Source organism: Pongo abelii, chromosome 7 (assembly GCF_028885655.2).
Source record: "Pongo abelii isolate AG06213 chromosome 7, NHGRI_mPonAbe1-v2.0_pri, whole genome shotgun sequence".
Lineage (NCBI taxonomy): Eukaryota > Metazoa > Chordata > Mammalia > Primates > Hominidae > Pongo > Pongo abelii.
The window spans coordinates 27,107,267-27,123,795 of NC_071992.2; the positions used below are offsets into that span (position 1 = coordinate 27,107,267).

General features: G+C 41.1%; 1 protein-coding gene across 4 annotated transcripts in view; it reads left to right on the forward strand.

The window, feature by feature from the left end:
• DOCK5 (dedicator of cytokinesis 5) overlaps window positions 1-16,529 on the forward strand; it is a 243,927-nt gene that overhangs the window by 83,693 nt on the left and 143,705 nt on the right. For all 4 annotated transcript variants that reach the window (XR_002915986.3, XM_024250911.3, XM_024250913.3 and 1 more), the window contains exons 4-5: window positions 7,280-7,335; window positions 10,441-10,537. Coding sequence is in view for 3 of the 4 variants with exons in the window: in XM_024250911.3 (XP_024106679.3) it covers window positions 7,280-7,335; window positions 10,441-10,537 (153 nt within the window). In the remaining variant the exon portion in view is untranslated. The remainder of the gene's footprint in view (window positions 1-7,279; window positions 7,336-10,440; window positions 10,538-16,529) is intronic.

Here is a 16,529-nt window from a genome sequence, read left to right on the forward strand (position 1 = left end):
CCAGTTCAAGGAGAGAGTCCTGGAAGACTTCTTGCTTCCTGTCCCTCAAGTTAAGCAAGTTGGTAACACATTCATTGCCCTAGTGGGATCTCTTTTGCAGGGAGGGGTGGACCCACCCTTCTCCCTTTGTCCTTTACTTCCAGTGCTACAATTCCAAACTAAAGGATCTCCCCATTTCCACTTGATCCTTTCCTTCATTGTAGATTGGATAAACAAGAGTGGTTTTCATATTATGAGCCTCACACCCCAATAATACATTATGAAATCAATATGGTGGATTATAACCAATTTTTTCCAAAAAATGAAACCGAAAAGTAGAGAACATGAGATGCAATGGTAAGTACTGTTTCACGAAACTTTTATTTTAGGTATATACTTTTATTTATTGTTTTTATTATATTTTATGTATTTGATATGTAATACTGGTTGCCATAAGAATGTATCTCTTACTGTGCAACAAAGGCACAGTTTGAAAAATACTGACCTAAATGGTTCCTTTTGCCGGTGCCAAAACTACCAATCATCAGGCTAAAGAAAATCTATTAATTATGTTAATACCTCCCTCAGTTTCTTTTAGGTCTTGTCAGCACTTTTCCTTTGATACTGCTCGCTGAGGCAGCATGACATGTCAGCACTTTCTTTTGAAAGAGCAGAGTTGATAGGGCCTTATTATTTCACAATTAGTTCACATGCCAAATAGCAAATTAGGAAAGGGATGAGAGAAACGATTTAGAATTTATCAAAAGAGGAGTGAAAAAACAAAACCAGACCCATGGTTCTTACTCTTCACAGACAGCATGAGAAAGACGTAATCCTGCACAGATAGGCTGATGTTACACACCCAACTCTCCAAAGAGTATGGGGCCCAGGAAAACACCTTTCTACAAGGTATAGTTCATTGGAAACCAGGACTGCCTCTGCATTGTTGATGCTTAAATCACACTCAGTATTTGCACATGTATGTGTACATATACACATTTTGTTAACTTTGTGACAGTTTACTAGTCTAGCAAAATAAAGGAATGTTTGCTTTTAATGCAATTCCCACAGTTTTGGTCCTTTTTTCTCACCCCAAGCCAGAGAATGATTTTTTCTACCCACAGTTATTCTTGTGTCACATGTCTTTATTTCAAACCAAATTATTTTCATTTAATCTCTTGCTGACTTCAGTTTCTCTGGGCCGTCAAATAGGGGTCCAAGACAGCAGGCATGCCAGAGTAAATGAGAACATGATAGAACTAAAGTAAAAACTTTTCTTATGGGATCCTCAGTGACACAGAGTACTTGATTATGGCCACTCCTGCTTTTTTAGCCCTATTGGTGTTAATTTTACTCATAGTTATGGAAGTGGTAGTTACTTCAAAGCACAATTAGAGTTAACAACTTTTATGTTCCGAATTTGTTAAACAGTAAGAATACTTATGTCACTTAATTCTCAATCCTTTTTTTTAAGAAAAAAAAAGTTAATTTAAAAACAATAAACAAAAAGCCATTCTCAAACAAAATTATGTGATGAACTTAAGGAACAAACGAAAGTCTTGATTTTTCACTGCGAAATTCAATTACGTTCAACCAAAGTCCTAGATCAGGTCTTCTTTTTCATAGACTACAGTAAGTAAGGATCCTTTTGAACATGGAAGACCTTGCTTTCTAAAGTATCCTATGATTTTTTAAAAAAGTCTTTCCTCATTTCCACAGGCAATTGGTTCCAGGACCCCCACAATACCGAAATCCGTGGATGCTCAAGTCCCTGATATAAAATGGCGTAGTATTTGCATATAACCTGTGCATTTCCTCCCGTGTACTTTAAATCATGTCTAGATTATTTATAATACCTAATACAATGTAAATGCTATGTAAGTAGTTATTATACCGTATTGTTTAGGGAATAATGACAAGGAAATAAACCTCTGCTTACTTTTTTTTTCTATATTTTTAATCATTGGTTGGTTGAACCCATGATATGGAGGGCCTTGTGTATATAAAAATCAATCTAGCTAATAGTGCCATTGTTGTTGGCTTTGAACAGTAGATAGATAGGGCACCCCACCGGGATCTAAATGATAAGTTCTGGATGTGTTTTTAATTTTTTTGTGTTCATTAAAGAGTGCTTAAAACCTTTAAGCTTAAAATCTCACCCTTTAGAAGAAATCTTTCAGTAAGAGTTTCTCTTTGTTCTCTTGATAAGTAAAGAAAAACTTTCTAATTCAATGAAATGATGACACAGACAAGGGACATGCATTTATTTGATGATTGTTTTAAGTCGAAATATCCTTCTTGTGGAGAGATCCAGGGAAAATACAGGCAAATCAAATTCAGTTGCCATGAATTCTGCTCTGCTTTTGACACCCCTTCATTAAGAGATCAGCTCATTAGAAACGCTCTCCTGTGCTGTGTCCCTCATTTCTCCATCTTTAGGGGGAAGAGCTACTTGAAAGGCCTATTGTTTTAATGGAAATTCTTGGTGTCATTTATAAGCTGACCCAGCCATTTAGAGTGATGATAAAAGGAGCTAGTTGATGATAAAAGGAGCTAGTTGATGATAAAAGGAGCTAGTGGTTTTACAAATTGAAGAAGCCAAGTGCTTTTCCGAAACTGATTATTGATCCTGGTGGAATTGTGGGAGTGTGGATAAGGGCAACATCTAGAAAATCATTAGTTTATTTTTCTACTCAAGTGAGTGGGTTACAATGAGGAAGGAAAAGCAGAACTGAGAAACAGGCTGTAAATCAGAAACACATGACCTAGGTTTACGCTGACTTTCTGTGTGTCCTCATGGCATAGGAGTCATTCTATAAGCATCAGATTTGCCAGAGCAATTCTATGACTGTAAATGGCCAAGTGTCATCATGGAAAGGTGAAGCCTACAGATGACAAATACATACATACTATATAACAAATACACACATACTGTATAACAAATACATACTATATAACACATACATACATACTATATAACAAATACACACATACTGTATAACAAATACATACTATATAACAAATACACACATACTGTATAACAAATACATACTATATAACAAATACACACATACTGTATAACAAATACACACATACTGTATAACAAATACATACTATATAACACATACATACATACTATATAACAAATACACACATACTGTATAACAAATACATACTATATAACAAATACACACATACTGTATAACAAATACATACTATATAACAAATACACACATACTGTATAACAAATACACACATACTGTATAACAAATACATACTATATAACACATACACACATACTGTATAACAAATACACACATACTGTATAACAAATACACACATACTGTATAACAAATACACACATACTATATAACAAATACACACATACTGTATAACAAATACATACTATATAACAAATACACACATACTGTATAACAAATACACACATACTGTATAACAAATACATACTATATAACAAATACACACATACTGTATAACAAATACACACATACTGTATAACAAATACATACTATATAACAAATACACACATACTGTATAACAAATACACACATACTGTATAACAAATACACACATACTGTATAACAAATACACACATACTATATAACAAATACACACATACTGTATAACAAATACATACTATATAACAAATACACACATACTGTATAACAAATACACACATACTGTATAACAAATACATACTATATAACAAATACATACATACTATATAACAAATACACACATACTGTGTAACAAATACATACTATATAACAAATACACACATACTGTATAACAAATACACACATACTGTATAACAAATACATACTATATAACAAATACATACATACTATATAACAAATACACACATACTGTATAACAAATACATACTATATAACACATACATACATATATACATACATACATACATATTTGAGACAGGATCTCAGTCTGTTGCCCAGGCTGGAGTACAGTGGCATAATCACGGTTCACTGCAGCCTTGACGTTCTGGGCTCAAGCAATCCTCCTGCCTCAGCCTCTCGTGTAGCTGGGACCGTTGGCATGTGCCACCATGCTGTGCTAATTTTTTAAATTTTTGTAGAGACGGTGTCTCAGTTTGTTGCCCAGGCTGGTCTTGAACTTCTGGGCTCAAGCGATCCTCTTGTCTTGGCTTCCTGAAGTGCTGGGATTACAAGCATGATCCACTGTGCCTTGCCTCAAATTCTCCTAATATGAAAATCATCATGTCTGAACACCCAGTGTAAATTGTCTGCTTATGATCTGCTTAGATGTCACAAGATTCATCACTCTGCATTTATGTTTCTGAATACTTCTATCTTGAATGTTTTCCACTTATTAGGAGCGACTAGTCACCAGATTGTGAATGCATGAAAATTTTAATTGGTCCTTTACCTTCTGATTTCAAAAACCTTCAGCAAGGACGTTCCTTTGTTGTAGCAATGTTACATTTTACTTTTGACTTCCAGAATTGGATCCTTGTAATTAAACAGTTTATCCCTGCTCAGCACCTCCCCCGCCCCACTCCTGCTTTTTTATGAGTTTTTGACTTTTTTTATTGTGGTAAAAAAAATATATATATATATATAACATAAAATTTACCATCTTAACCATTTGTAAGTGTACATTTCAGTGGCACTAAGTACCTTCTCATTGTTGTGCAACCATCAACACCATCCATCTCCAGAAGTCTTTCATCTTTCCAAACTAAAATTCTGTCCCCTTTAGATACTAACTCCCCATTGTCCCTCGCCCCCCACAAGCCCCTCAGAACCCCCATTGTACTTTCTGTCTTTCTGAATTTGACTACTACAGGTGTAAGTGGAGCCATACAGTATTTGTCCTTTTGTGACTGGCTTATTTCACTTAGTGTAATGTCTTCAAGATTAATTCCCAACATCCCAGTTTGGTTCCCCACAGAGATGATAGTCAACAAATCATTTGCCATGGCGCAGCGGCACAGCGGCACAGCAGGCAGAAGAAACACCCAGAGTTCCTTAGGCATCCTAGGGACAGGCCTAGAGCTTCCGAACTGCAGAAATCAGACCCCAGAGGAATCACACACAGTTTGTGAACTGAACACCTGCCTTTCTCATTGCTATATTCATCAGATGTTTACTCAGTGCCTGCTGCATGTCAGGCACTGCGAAGGACAGTTCCGTGTTTTGATCATTAAAAAAATTAAATAGACCAAGCACGATGGCTCATACCTGTAATCCCAGCACTTTGGGAGGCTGAGGTGAGCGGATCACTAGAGGTTAAGAGTTGAAGACCAGCCTGGCCAATATGGTGAAATCCTGTCTCTACTAAAAATACAAAAATTAGCTGAGCATGGTGGTGCATGCCTGTAATCCCAGCTACTTGGGATGCTGAGGCAGGAGAATTGCTTGAGCCCGGAGGGCGGAGGTTGCAGTGAGCCGAAATTGTGCCACTGTACTCCAGTCTTGGCAACAGAGCAAGACTCTGTCTCAAAGAATGAATAAATGAATGAACGCATGAATGAATAAATAAAGTCAGAAGACTTATCTCCTTCTTTTTCACTTCAATGGTGTGCCTATGCGTGTATGTTTTATACTGATAGAATTCCATGGCCAAGCTCACTTGACCTGAGGGGTGGCGCATTGAGGAAGTGTCCTGTCTACTGTGCCCCACAGTAGACACACATTTAATTTTTGTTTTCCATTATTTGATCAGTTTTCCAAAATGGTTCTGAATCCCACCTCCATAATGAAAGAGGTCATTGTCACCTTGTGTCTGTGTGTGTTCTTGGTCTCATCAGTAACGGGATTAGAATCATGCTTTCACACTCATATTGCCCACGCCTGCCCCTGTCTCAAAGCGAGGAGGAGAAGGGATGCACTTTTTATTTGGGGCTTTGTGTCTGGTGGGAAAGCACATGCAGGATCCACTCTGTCATCACCAATGCTAGGGGCAGTGTAATCTCAAATGTTCTTGCTGTTTCCTGTTTTATTGGCAACGGATTAAAAGAGAGAAAGCAGAGTATTGTACAGACAAATATAGCACATGCAACTGGACACAAGAACAACTGTCAATGTTCACTGTTTTCCTGTCTGAGTGAAGTAAGGATCAGTGGGTATATATGCCTCTGGGCACTGGGACATCCCCTCCCACCTTTATGATCAGCCACCCCTGACATGTCATGTTCATGGAGTTCACACCAACTCTTCCAGGAATAGGGCTGGGAGCAATTAGCCGATAGTGCCAGCTATAAGCTCCATGTAAGATACCATGAAACAGATCAGCATCACTGTCTCCAGATGACATCTCCTCTGTGTGTGAGCATATCACACAGCAAACAGCAGAAGCTTTGGTACACATAAGAACACTCACATCTGGGACTTGCTTCCTGTTGGTTAGATCTGGTCCTCCGTTCTCTGATTTCTATCCATCAGTTTCTCGTCTTTCTCTTAGGTCTTTCCAGGCCTAAGTCTTCCCCATGGGCAGTGTTACAATACTGATGTAGAATTGCCTCTTAGGGATATAGAATGGAGAGCAGTTTGACACTGTGAGGTGCTGAAAATAACCAGGTGACTAACACCCGTTGATTTTGAGTGCATTTGGTTTAAGTGGCAGTGCTGAGAGGAACTACTTTAGAAAAATCACTATGTAGTTGACCCATGAAAAATATGAGTTTGAGCTCTGCAGCACTTACACATGGATTTTTTTTTTTTAGCCAAATGCAAATCAAAATTACAATATTCTTGGGACATGAGACCTGTGTAAAAGTACATGCGGGTTGTGCAGGGCTGCGTGCCATACCTGAGTATTTGTGGATTTGGGTATATGCTTTGTGGGAAGGGAGTTTCTGGAACCAACCCCTTACATATTCTGAGGGATGACTTATTTTATGGGCTACTGAGTACTGCATAGTTTCCATGTCACCCCTTATGTGAAACCCTTTATGGGAAGCATCTCATGGCAAGTAGCATCTGAGGAGTTTAGGAGCTCACAGTTACACTCCTTCCCATTATGTTATCTCTGAGCTGACACAGCATGTTTGCCTCTTCATTCACAAAATATCCTATGCTCTCTGAACCCAAATTTTAATTTCTACCTTTTTGATGTTTCCACCATGCTTTTGTTGAGGTAGCCGGTCAACGTAAGTGGTGTCCTGCAAACCTGATCTCAGGAGTTTAGCTATTGCCCGGATCTTCCCATTTATTCTCTTTACTTTGGGCTGAGGTGGTTTTTGTTTGGTTTTTGTTTTGTTTTTATGGCCATATAACCAAAATTCTTTTCTCTGTAGGGCATTTTCCCTGAAACGTATATCCATTTGAAAGAGGCAACTGTGGAAGACCTGGGGTAAGTTCCAAGCTAGGAAGATTCCCCAAAAATGATGAAGTTGTAACATTATCATTAATGGTAATCTTAAGGCATTAATGCCTTATGTACGTTAATAGTTCTCTCATCTCAGGCCAGGCGTGGTGGCTCACGCCTGTAATCCCAGCACTTTGGGAGACCGAGGCGGGCGGATCATTTGAGGTCAGGAGTTCGAAACCAGCCTGGCCAACATGGTAAAACCCCATCTCTACTGAAAATACAAAAGTTAGCTGGGCTTGGTGGTGGGTGCCTTTAATCCCAGCTACTGGGGAGGCTGAGGCAGGAGAATCACTCGAGCCCAGGAGGCAGAGCTAGCAATGAGCTGAGATCGTACCACTACACTCTAACCTGGGTGACAGAGCAAGACTCTCTCAAAAAAAAATAATAATAATAAAAAATTTCTCTCATCTCATCAGTTCTACTTCTCCTATGAGAGAGAAATGAAGAAAAACTTTTCACTGGTACAATTCCTTCCTCTGTCTTCTCTTTCTATAATTGTTCCTCCTTTCCATTACTTCTCCAGAATACTAAACACAGAAGTAGCAAACTGAGGGCTTTTGCCTCTACATTATATTTATTATCTGTTCACTGATTGTGTGTGTGTGCGTGTGTGTATGTTTGCACACATGAACATTTGGGACTCTGACTGATAAGATCTGAGAAGCCCCCAATTTAGGATCCTTGAGAGATAGATGATTAAGCGACAGCCTGCATTTACCAGCTCTGAGCCTTGGATGAATCGTTTAGCCTCAAGTGGATCCTGGGTTTTTCACAGCATATTAAGGGAAAACAATCTGGCCCTACTTTGATCATGAGCTTGTCATGAGATTCGAATGAGGTAATGTATGCAAATGTGCCCTGAAGATAAGATCTGCTGTGTTTTGTGTATTGATATTTCTTGCCCACCTCATCTTGCCCACCTACCTCATTTGTCCTGGGAAGTGCTGCCTCTGTGACAGCTAAGAAGAGCGAGCTACTTAGTCTAAGTGGGAAAGAGAGGTCACTTAGGTGATGGTGAGTCTCTGGACAGGAGAGTTCTGGAGGCAGTATGGAGAGGCTGGGGTAGGACTGGAATCCTGCGGCCAATGGAGAGGAGAGTGGGGCCAAGGAGAGAGTGGACAGCTGGGTCACAGAACCACACAGCCTTACAGCTAGAAAGAGCATTCCCAGTTGTAGTTCAGCACCATCATTTCTTTTCTCTTCTTTTTTTTTTTATTATTATGGGCAAACTTTATTTTGTATGAACTTGATTTCACAAAATTAGAATGGCAATTCCACTTAAAATTAACTCTTTAAAAAGTGTAAATATCACGGTATAGATATGTTATCCAAAACTCCAAAAGGCAGCGAAATTGGTAACATATTCCTCCTCATCTTTGGACTGATACAGCGGCAGAATTGATGAAACTGGTTCCCAGACAAGTATGTGCCACTTGCTCCCGTGCCTCAGGGAGGAGAGGATGTTATGACACAGGTGTTTTTGTTGCAGTGACTTGTGGGTAATTGCTTCTTATTAACACTGCTAAAATTATGTTCACATGTTTTACTTTGTGTGGGAGCCGATGACTCTTGTCCTTTCGTTTTTTGAGTGGTATCTTTCAAGGCGTTGGCCTCAAACCCGCTCATTCCAAAATGCATCACAGATGGGAATTTAAGCCTCTTCACAAAGCAAACCACTGGAAATTCATAGGTAGTATACAACACTGGTCTGTAACTGACCTCTGATAATAGGGCAACATCATTTCTTTGGAACATAATTTTCTTGATTTCACAAGAAGTGACAGGATAAGAAAACTCATAGTTAAATGAGAACAGTCTTATTACAGGACAGTTATCTCCCAGGTGTATGTCACCAATTCTAATTTCCGTGTTGTTATTATTTTCATTCTGACTAACAACCAATCATCAGAACACATTGAAACTGTTGCTGGGTCAAGTTCAAAAGAATTCCAAAACAGTAAAAAAAAGAGGAAGGGCCCACCAAGAGCACAGAGGTCATCGCTCCAGACTCCCAGATACAGCACAGGGAACAAGAAATGGCAGAACCATCATTTCATAGACAAGTGGTCAAGATGTCCTCAAAGCCATACAGCAATTTGGTGGCAGAACCAGGACCAAAAACCAGGTCTCCTGCCCTGCTGGAGAAGTCGTCTTTCCGGTGGGCCGTGGGCTCTCTCCACTGCCGCCCACCATGTTGGGGGAAATGTAGGTGGGGAGGCACATTCACACCAATTAGGGTTGTACAGGATGCCCAGTTACATTGGCAATTCAAATAGTAATTTTTTATAGTAAGCATTTCCCAGATATTTCATGGGTCACACTTATTCTAAAAAATCTTACTCTACCAGAAATTCAAAGTTAACTAGGTCTCCTATATTTTTCCTCATTGAGCCTGGCAGTCCTACCACCAGTTCCCATTTGTTTGCTTGCTCTTGCTTTCTCCTTTTTTCTTTTTGCTAATCTTAAAAATGCCAGAGAGGATTTCTGTGAATGAATGTAGGACCTACCTTTATGAGAGTCTTCTGTGAGTAAGCAAGAATTTTGTTAAGTGTTCGTTTTCTATGTTGTGAAACTAGAGATGAGAAGAAAACACGGGACTATTCCAGAAAGGGGTGCTGCCTCCGTACCCCCCACCCCTACCCTGGCCCCTGCCGCAGCCAGGTCCTGGGTGGAGTCAGAGTCCCAGGACATTCGTGCCACACACACTTCTCCATCCACCCTCCCAAATTAAACAGCTGCTTGGTGGAACCAGCTAAAATGCTGCATATTTTGCTTCCACCTTTGAGAATCACTGAAGCCAGCCTGGCTCAGTAATTGAGTCTCCTGGAGAAATCTACACTGGGGAGGTCAAGGCTGGGCTGCAGACTCATTCAATTGCAGGAATTGAGCCAATTTTGAGGACTGTGCTGCCTTATTCTCCTTCTCTTCTCCCAGATGCTTGGATGTGATAAAGTCCCCTGCACAACTCCTGCCCCCAGGCCTAACCAGCTTCATTCTCAACCTTGAGCATTGGGGAGTCTGATCCCCATCAAGTAAAGCAGTGCCGATCAGCCTAGAAGAAAGTGACCCTCGTTTGGTTCTTTGTAGGCAGCATGAAACCGTGATTCCTGGCGAGCTCCCCCTGGTGCAGGAGCTCACGTCCACTCTGCGAGAATGGGCTGTCATCTGGCGAAAGCTCTACGTGGTGAGTTTCCCCCTGTGGCTTGGAGCCCCATGGTCACTCTGGGTCCTCAGCCTGTAGGTCCTTTGCAGGGTGTCGGCCCCTTATTGGCTGACTTCATGGAGTGGGATGCATTCTCCCTGGATCACACAAAGGCTGATAAGCTGCAGATTCTCATTTCCCCAGAGCTGGGTCACTGATATCGGATAGTAGAGTAAGTAGGCGTAATCATTCTAGCAGTCTTTTCTCAAATGATAAACATGCTGATTGTGAAAGTACTAATGATAATAATCACTGCAAACACTTCTGCAGTCTTTCCTAAGTGCCAGAAACTATGAATCCTCACAACATTCCTATAAAGTAGGTGCAATTATTATTCATTTGTTAATAAGGAACCTGAGTCATGCTCTCAGCCTCTTCATGTATACCAGTGAACTGAAATTTGTTGATATTTCAGGGCTCAGCTGCATGAGGATGACGTTCTTTACCTTGGTCCGTATACCTTACAGACTCCGAAACTTGAATAGTGTTAAGTTGTGGTCTGAGAGTCGCCTTTTTGGGCAGACTCACAGTATTCTTTCTCCCAACACTGGTTTGACCTCAGAATGCTAATACAGTGTGTCAGTTCACAGGGAGATTACAAGGAGCCAGCACATCCTCTCTGTGATAAACAATAAGCACAAGTTGTGTGCAGAAATCAGCACCAAGTAAATCTAGCATTTAACATGATCAAACTGAGAACAGCTGTCTTGCAAGAGACCAAGGATGCTCAAAGTCTATTGGCAGCAAGCCTGCCTCATCTCCAGTGTAGAAAGCTCTTTCCTTAATGTTAACATTGGAATCCACAAAGACTTTGTTTTATTTATTTGTTTTTTTGAGACGGAGCCTTGCTCTGTCGCCCAGGCTGGAGTGCAGTGGCACCATCTCAGCTCACTGGAACCTCTGCCTCCCAAGTTCAAGCAATTCTGCCTCAGCCTCCCAAGTAGCTGGGACTACAGGCGTGTGCCACCACGCCTGGCTAATTTGCTTTTTTTTTTTTTTTTTTAAGTATAGACCAGGTTTCACCATGTTGGCCAGGCTGGTCTTGAACTCCTGACCTCAAGTGATCTACCTGTCTTGGCCTCCCAAAGTGTTGAGATTACAGGCGTGAGCCACCATGGCCGGCTAATTTTGTGTGTGTGTTTTTAGTAGAGACGGGGTTTTACCATGTTGGGCAGGCTGGTCTTGACCTCCTCACCTCAAGTGATCCACCTGTCTTGGCCTCCCAAAGTGTTGGGATTACGGGTGTGTGCCCTGCCCACGAAGACTGTTTATTCTAAAGTTGCTTCTTTGCCTATAGCCCTTGTAGTTCAGCATCACTGGGTCTTGCCTCTGTTAGTGGGTTCCAGCCTTCTGTGGCTGACCAGAAATTCCTATGGCGAATGTATATTCTCTCGTTAGATGTGTGTACAAGTTCGGGGAGGTTGTAGACCAGACTTGATGGCCTGGGAACCCTCCTCTTTTCTTTATGTGGCTTTGTTTATCTCAATTTTTGTTCAGTCATGTGTTGATTCATTTTAACTCTGAAAAGCCAATATTAATAAGTTACTAGGAATACCTCACTCTAGACCCTAAATACCGAAGGCAGTAATCAAAAGCTCATTTTGGCATAACTTCTAAGAATTCATGGAAGATATTTCATTTTCATTCAGGGCTGTTGTTTCCCTTGGTTAATCACAGCAGTAGAAATCACCAACCCCTTTGGTGGAAAAGCCCTTGGTATTTCTCTACTTGGTCATCCTTCAAGACCTTGTTTAGATACTTTGTTCTTCATATTATATTTTCTAAACATAGCAATCTATAATGTTTCCCTCTGGACAACAGAAGCACTTACTGCTGAACTCATCATCTGACCCTTAGGGCACACTGCTTCATAATAAAGGTGATTTTTTGATCTCTTTATGTTTAGTTGAAGAGAGAATGCACGTTAAGTTGCTAAATCACAAGGAGGATGGAGACACTACTGTCAGCCCCGTGGCCTTCATTGATCGTCTTGCACTTATACTGAGAGTACTTTCTGGTTCTGGTTTATTGATTAGTTAGTTGGGTGGATGTAACAAGGTTGATGGATGAGGAATTCCATGTACGTGGGTTGGTTACTTAACATGTTCTTTCTGGAAATTGATGAGTGTTGAAATGCATTCTTAGATAATCAGTATTGGGAAAGGAGGTTTTTTTTTTTTTTTTTTTTTTTAAGATGTATGAGAGTGGAGCGTATGAGTGAGACCGACTTTTTCTCTTGCTAAAACACAACCGGTGTGCCCAGTTTATTACCTATGTCCTCTACACATCCACAAGTAATTGTGCCAGGTCTACCATTGAATAGAATGAAGAAAGAAGTGAATGGGGGCCAGGTGCAGTGGCTCACGCCTGTAATCCCAGCACTTTGGGAGGTTGAGGAGGGCAGATCACTTGAGGTCACGAGTTCGAAACCAGCCTGTCCCAACATGGTAAAACCCCTTCTGTACTAAAAATACAAAAATTAGCTGGGTATAGTGGCTCGTGCCTGTAATCCCAGCTACTCGGGAGGCTGAGGCAGGAGAATCGCAGGAGAATCGCTTGAACTAGGGAGGCAGAGGTTGCAGTGAGCCAAGATCACGCTGTTGCACTTCAGCCTGGGGGAATAGAGTGAAACTCCGTCTCAAAAAAAAAAAAAAAAGTGAACGGGGATGAAGAATTAGGACTCATGTATTTTGGCTGCCAAAATCTCTTAGTAGTTAAAGGTGATAAGGTCTTGTTGAGCATTTCCTTGGCGGGAGAGTTTCATGTTGTAGTAGCAGAATTTGGTTAAAAAAAAAAAGGCTGGGCGCAGTGGTTCACGCCTGTAATCCCAGCACTTTGGGAGGCCTAGGTGGGCGGATCACAAGGACAGGAGTTCAAGACCAGCCTGGCCAATATGGTGAAACCCTGTCTCTACTAAAAATACAAAAATTTGCTGTGCGTGGTTGCGGCCACCTGTAGTCCCAGCTACTCGGGAGGCTGAGGCAGAAGAATTGCTTGAACCCGAGAGGCGGAGGTTGCAGTGAGCCAAGATTGTGTCATTGCACTCCAGACTGGGAGACAGAGGGAGACTCTGTTTAAAAAAAAAAAAGAAAAAAAAAAGCCATCCCCTCTTCGAGTGCAGCACATTTCTCATTTTAATTTAGATATCTAATAACATAATTATTTTGGTATTTGTGAATAATTTAAAATGTCTTATAGCTGCTGTTGATTGACTAAAAGGCATTCTTTGTAGAAATTCTCAGTCAGTCAATAGGACTGAGAAACCTGCTTCTGCTCTTGATACATGCTCATCCAGTAAGGAACAATCCACTAAGATTTGTTATTATGGTTAGTGCAAAAGTAATTGCGGCTTTCACCATTACTTTAAATGGCAAAACCCACAATTATTTTTGTACCATCCTAGTATTAATTGTGGCTTTCTCTTTCGTTTTTTTTTTTTTTTTCCTGTCCCTTCCTAAAGCATTGACAGTTCACTTGAGGCAGAATTTCTGAACTTCTTACTGAAACATTTCTGTATCAGAGTAGCAAACCTCAATATTATGTTTCACTAGGAAGCAAGTAAAAACCAAATCTCTAGTTTTCGTGTCCCATCTCCTTTCACCCGCTGTATGCTTTTATTGATGTTTTTGCTTTCTGATTCTGTAAGTTCCTTCAGTCCATGTAAAGATAAATATAGATTTTACTACTATGTAGCAATACTTGTATTATTTCTCTCTTGCATTTCCCCCTGTAGATTACAACACCAGACACTCTGTCTGATGTCTTTAAAGACACCTGTGGCCAGCATAGTGGCTCACACCTGTAATCCCATCCCTTTGGGAGGTCAAGCCTGGGGGATTGTTTGAGTCCAGCAGTTTGAGACCAGCCTGGATGACATAGCAAGACCCTATCTCTACAAAAATTAGCTGGGCACAGTGGCACACACCTGTAATCTAGGCTACTGAGAAGGCTGACGTGGGAGGATTGCTTGAGCTCGGGTGGTCGAAGCTGCAGTGAGACATGATTATACCACTGCACTCCAGCCTGGGTGACAGAGTAAGACCCTTTCTCAAAAAAAAAAAAAAAAAAAAAAGATACCTGTGATGTCTTAGAAATCCCACATTTCTATAGTACATTTCCTTGTTCTTTTCTTTTCAGTCTCAGTTCACCAGAAGTTTACGTTGTGGATCCACAGTCTCATATGAGGGGAAAATGCAATCCACTAACCAGATTAAGCCCAGCTATGTAGATACTGATGATTATTCTAGAAAGGAAAAATATTTGCCTAGCTGTGATTTATTTTTAGCAGTTATACGGTAACCATGTAGAATAATCATAAATATGTCTTAAAGGGGAGGGGAGTATGTACACAGAACAGAGGTTAACCCACTTATCCAAAATGGAGAGAAGAGATGACTGCCCCCATGGTCTCTCTGTTCCTTAGGTATATTATTATTGTTTTCTGTTGGATTATCTTCCCCAGTGGGTGTTGGTCTTATGCCCAGGAGAGGAAGCGGGTTTTAGGAGACAGACACTGGCCCAGGAATTGGGAAGCTGGGTATCCTCTGTGGGTCCTGTTCTAACTAGTTCTGTGGCCTTGGGCAAGTCACTTGAACACTTCAAGTCTGCTGGATGTTGTTCCTCCGCAAAAGTTGATGTAAAAGCTGCCGAGTTGACCGCGTAGAACTGTGAGAGTATGGAAAGAGAGAGTGGCTGTGATCTATGCTGCTGACAGACCATCAAGGACTCCGCCAATGGGAGCATGTGCTTTTGATGTTATCTTAGCTGGAAACAGTAGCCATCTGGACACCCTCCCCCTGAGAAGCCTTGGCATAGCTTCCGTCTTACCCGACTGCCTGCCCCAGACGCTGAAGCTCCCTTCTGTATGGCCTCTTATCCAAGGCCGCTTCCTTTGGAACAATTATCTTAGGCAAAGTGGCCTTGAACACTCGGCAGCCAAGCTAAATTTCTCACCATATATAGAGAACCTGTTTGGTTTAAATTCAAGTCCAGGAGGCCTGGGTCATTCCAAAATACAGAGAAACTGCAAATGTATGGCAGTTTCTGATGGGCTTTCCCTATACTGCTGTGCCTCAGTTGGAACTGGTCACTGGGTGTGTTTTCATTGGTTGTTCAGGAAAGGAGGGAACATTGTGATCAAGGAGGCCTCCTGGTGACGTGCCAAGACCTTGGACATTGGAGTCAGACAGGCTGACTAGTTCTTAAATTCTGGCTTCTCTCTTACTGGGTATGTACTATTATATTCAGAAAAAATAGCAAACCCAGTAATAGTTACTGAAAATAAACCAAAACAGAAAGAACTTGGATGCAGAAGGCTACTAGCTGATCCTGCCGCCTAAGACAAGTCCCTTGATCTCCTTAAGTTTTCTTTTCTTCTCTTAAGTGGGGATTTTGTGTACTATATGCCTTGCAAATTTACTGTAAGAACTCAGCGGGATAATCTGTATAAAACCCCAGGGTAGTACCTGTCACACTGTGGTCAATACATGACAGCCCCTGACTAACCCCTCACAACTCTGCTCCTAGAAAGAGCTGATTGATAATGAGAAGTGTAAGAGAAGAGCTGGATCACACTAGAAGATTTAGCAACATTTGCCTTGAGGTCATGTAAGGGTGCAGTTGCCCACCTACTGTGGTTATTCCCTATCTTCCAGCTTCGGGCAGAAGGAGTGGGCAGATAATGTCTAGCCTCCCTCCAGCCCCGTAGTAACTTAACTAGGTCGATGGGTTTCAGGTTTTCTATCCACTGTTCTTCCCAGCCTTGGAAAGCAGATCCAGCGAGCTGATCTTTGGCCTCTTTTCCTTTCTGTCAACACCTCTTCCTGCTTCCACACGGCTGAGGTGGAATCAGGGCAGATCCCCCTGCTAGATGGGCGGATGCCCATGCAGTGACTTAGACACGGTCAGATTCGTGTAATGTCTAACTTTTATCTTTTCGATAACAACTCAGTTATACTTTTTGAATATAAACAAT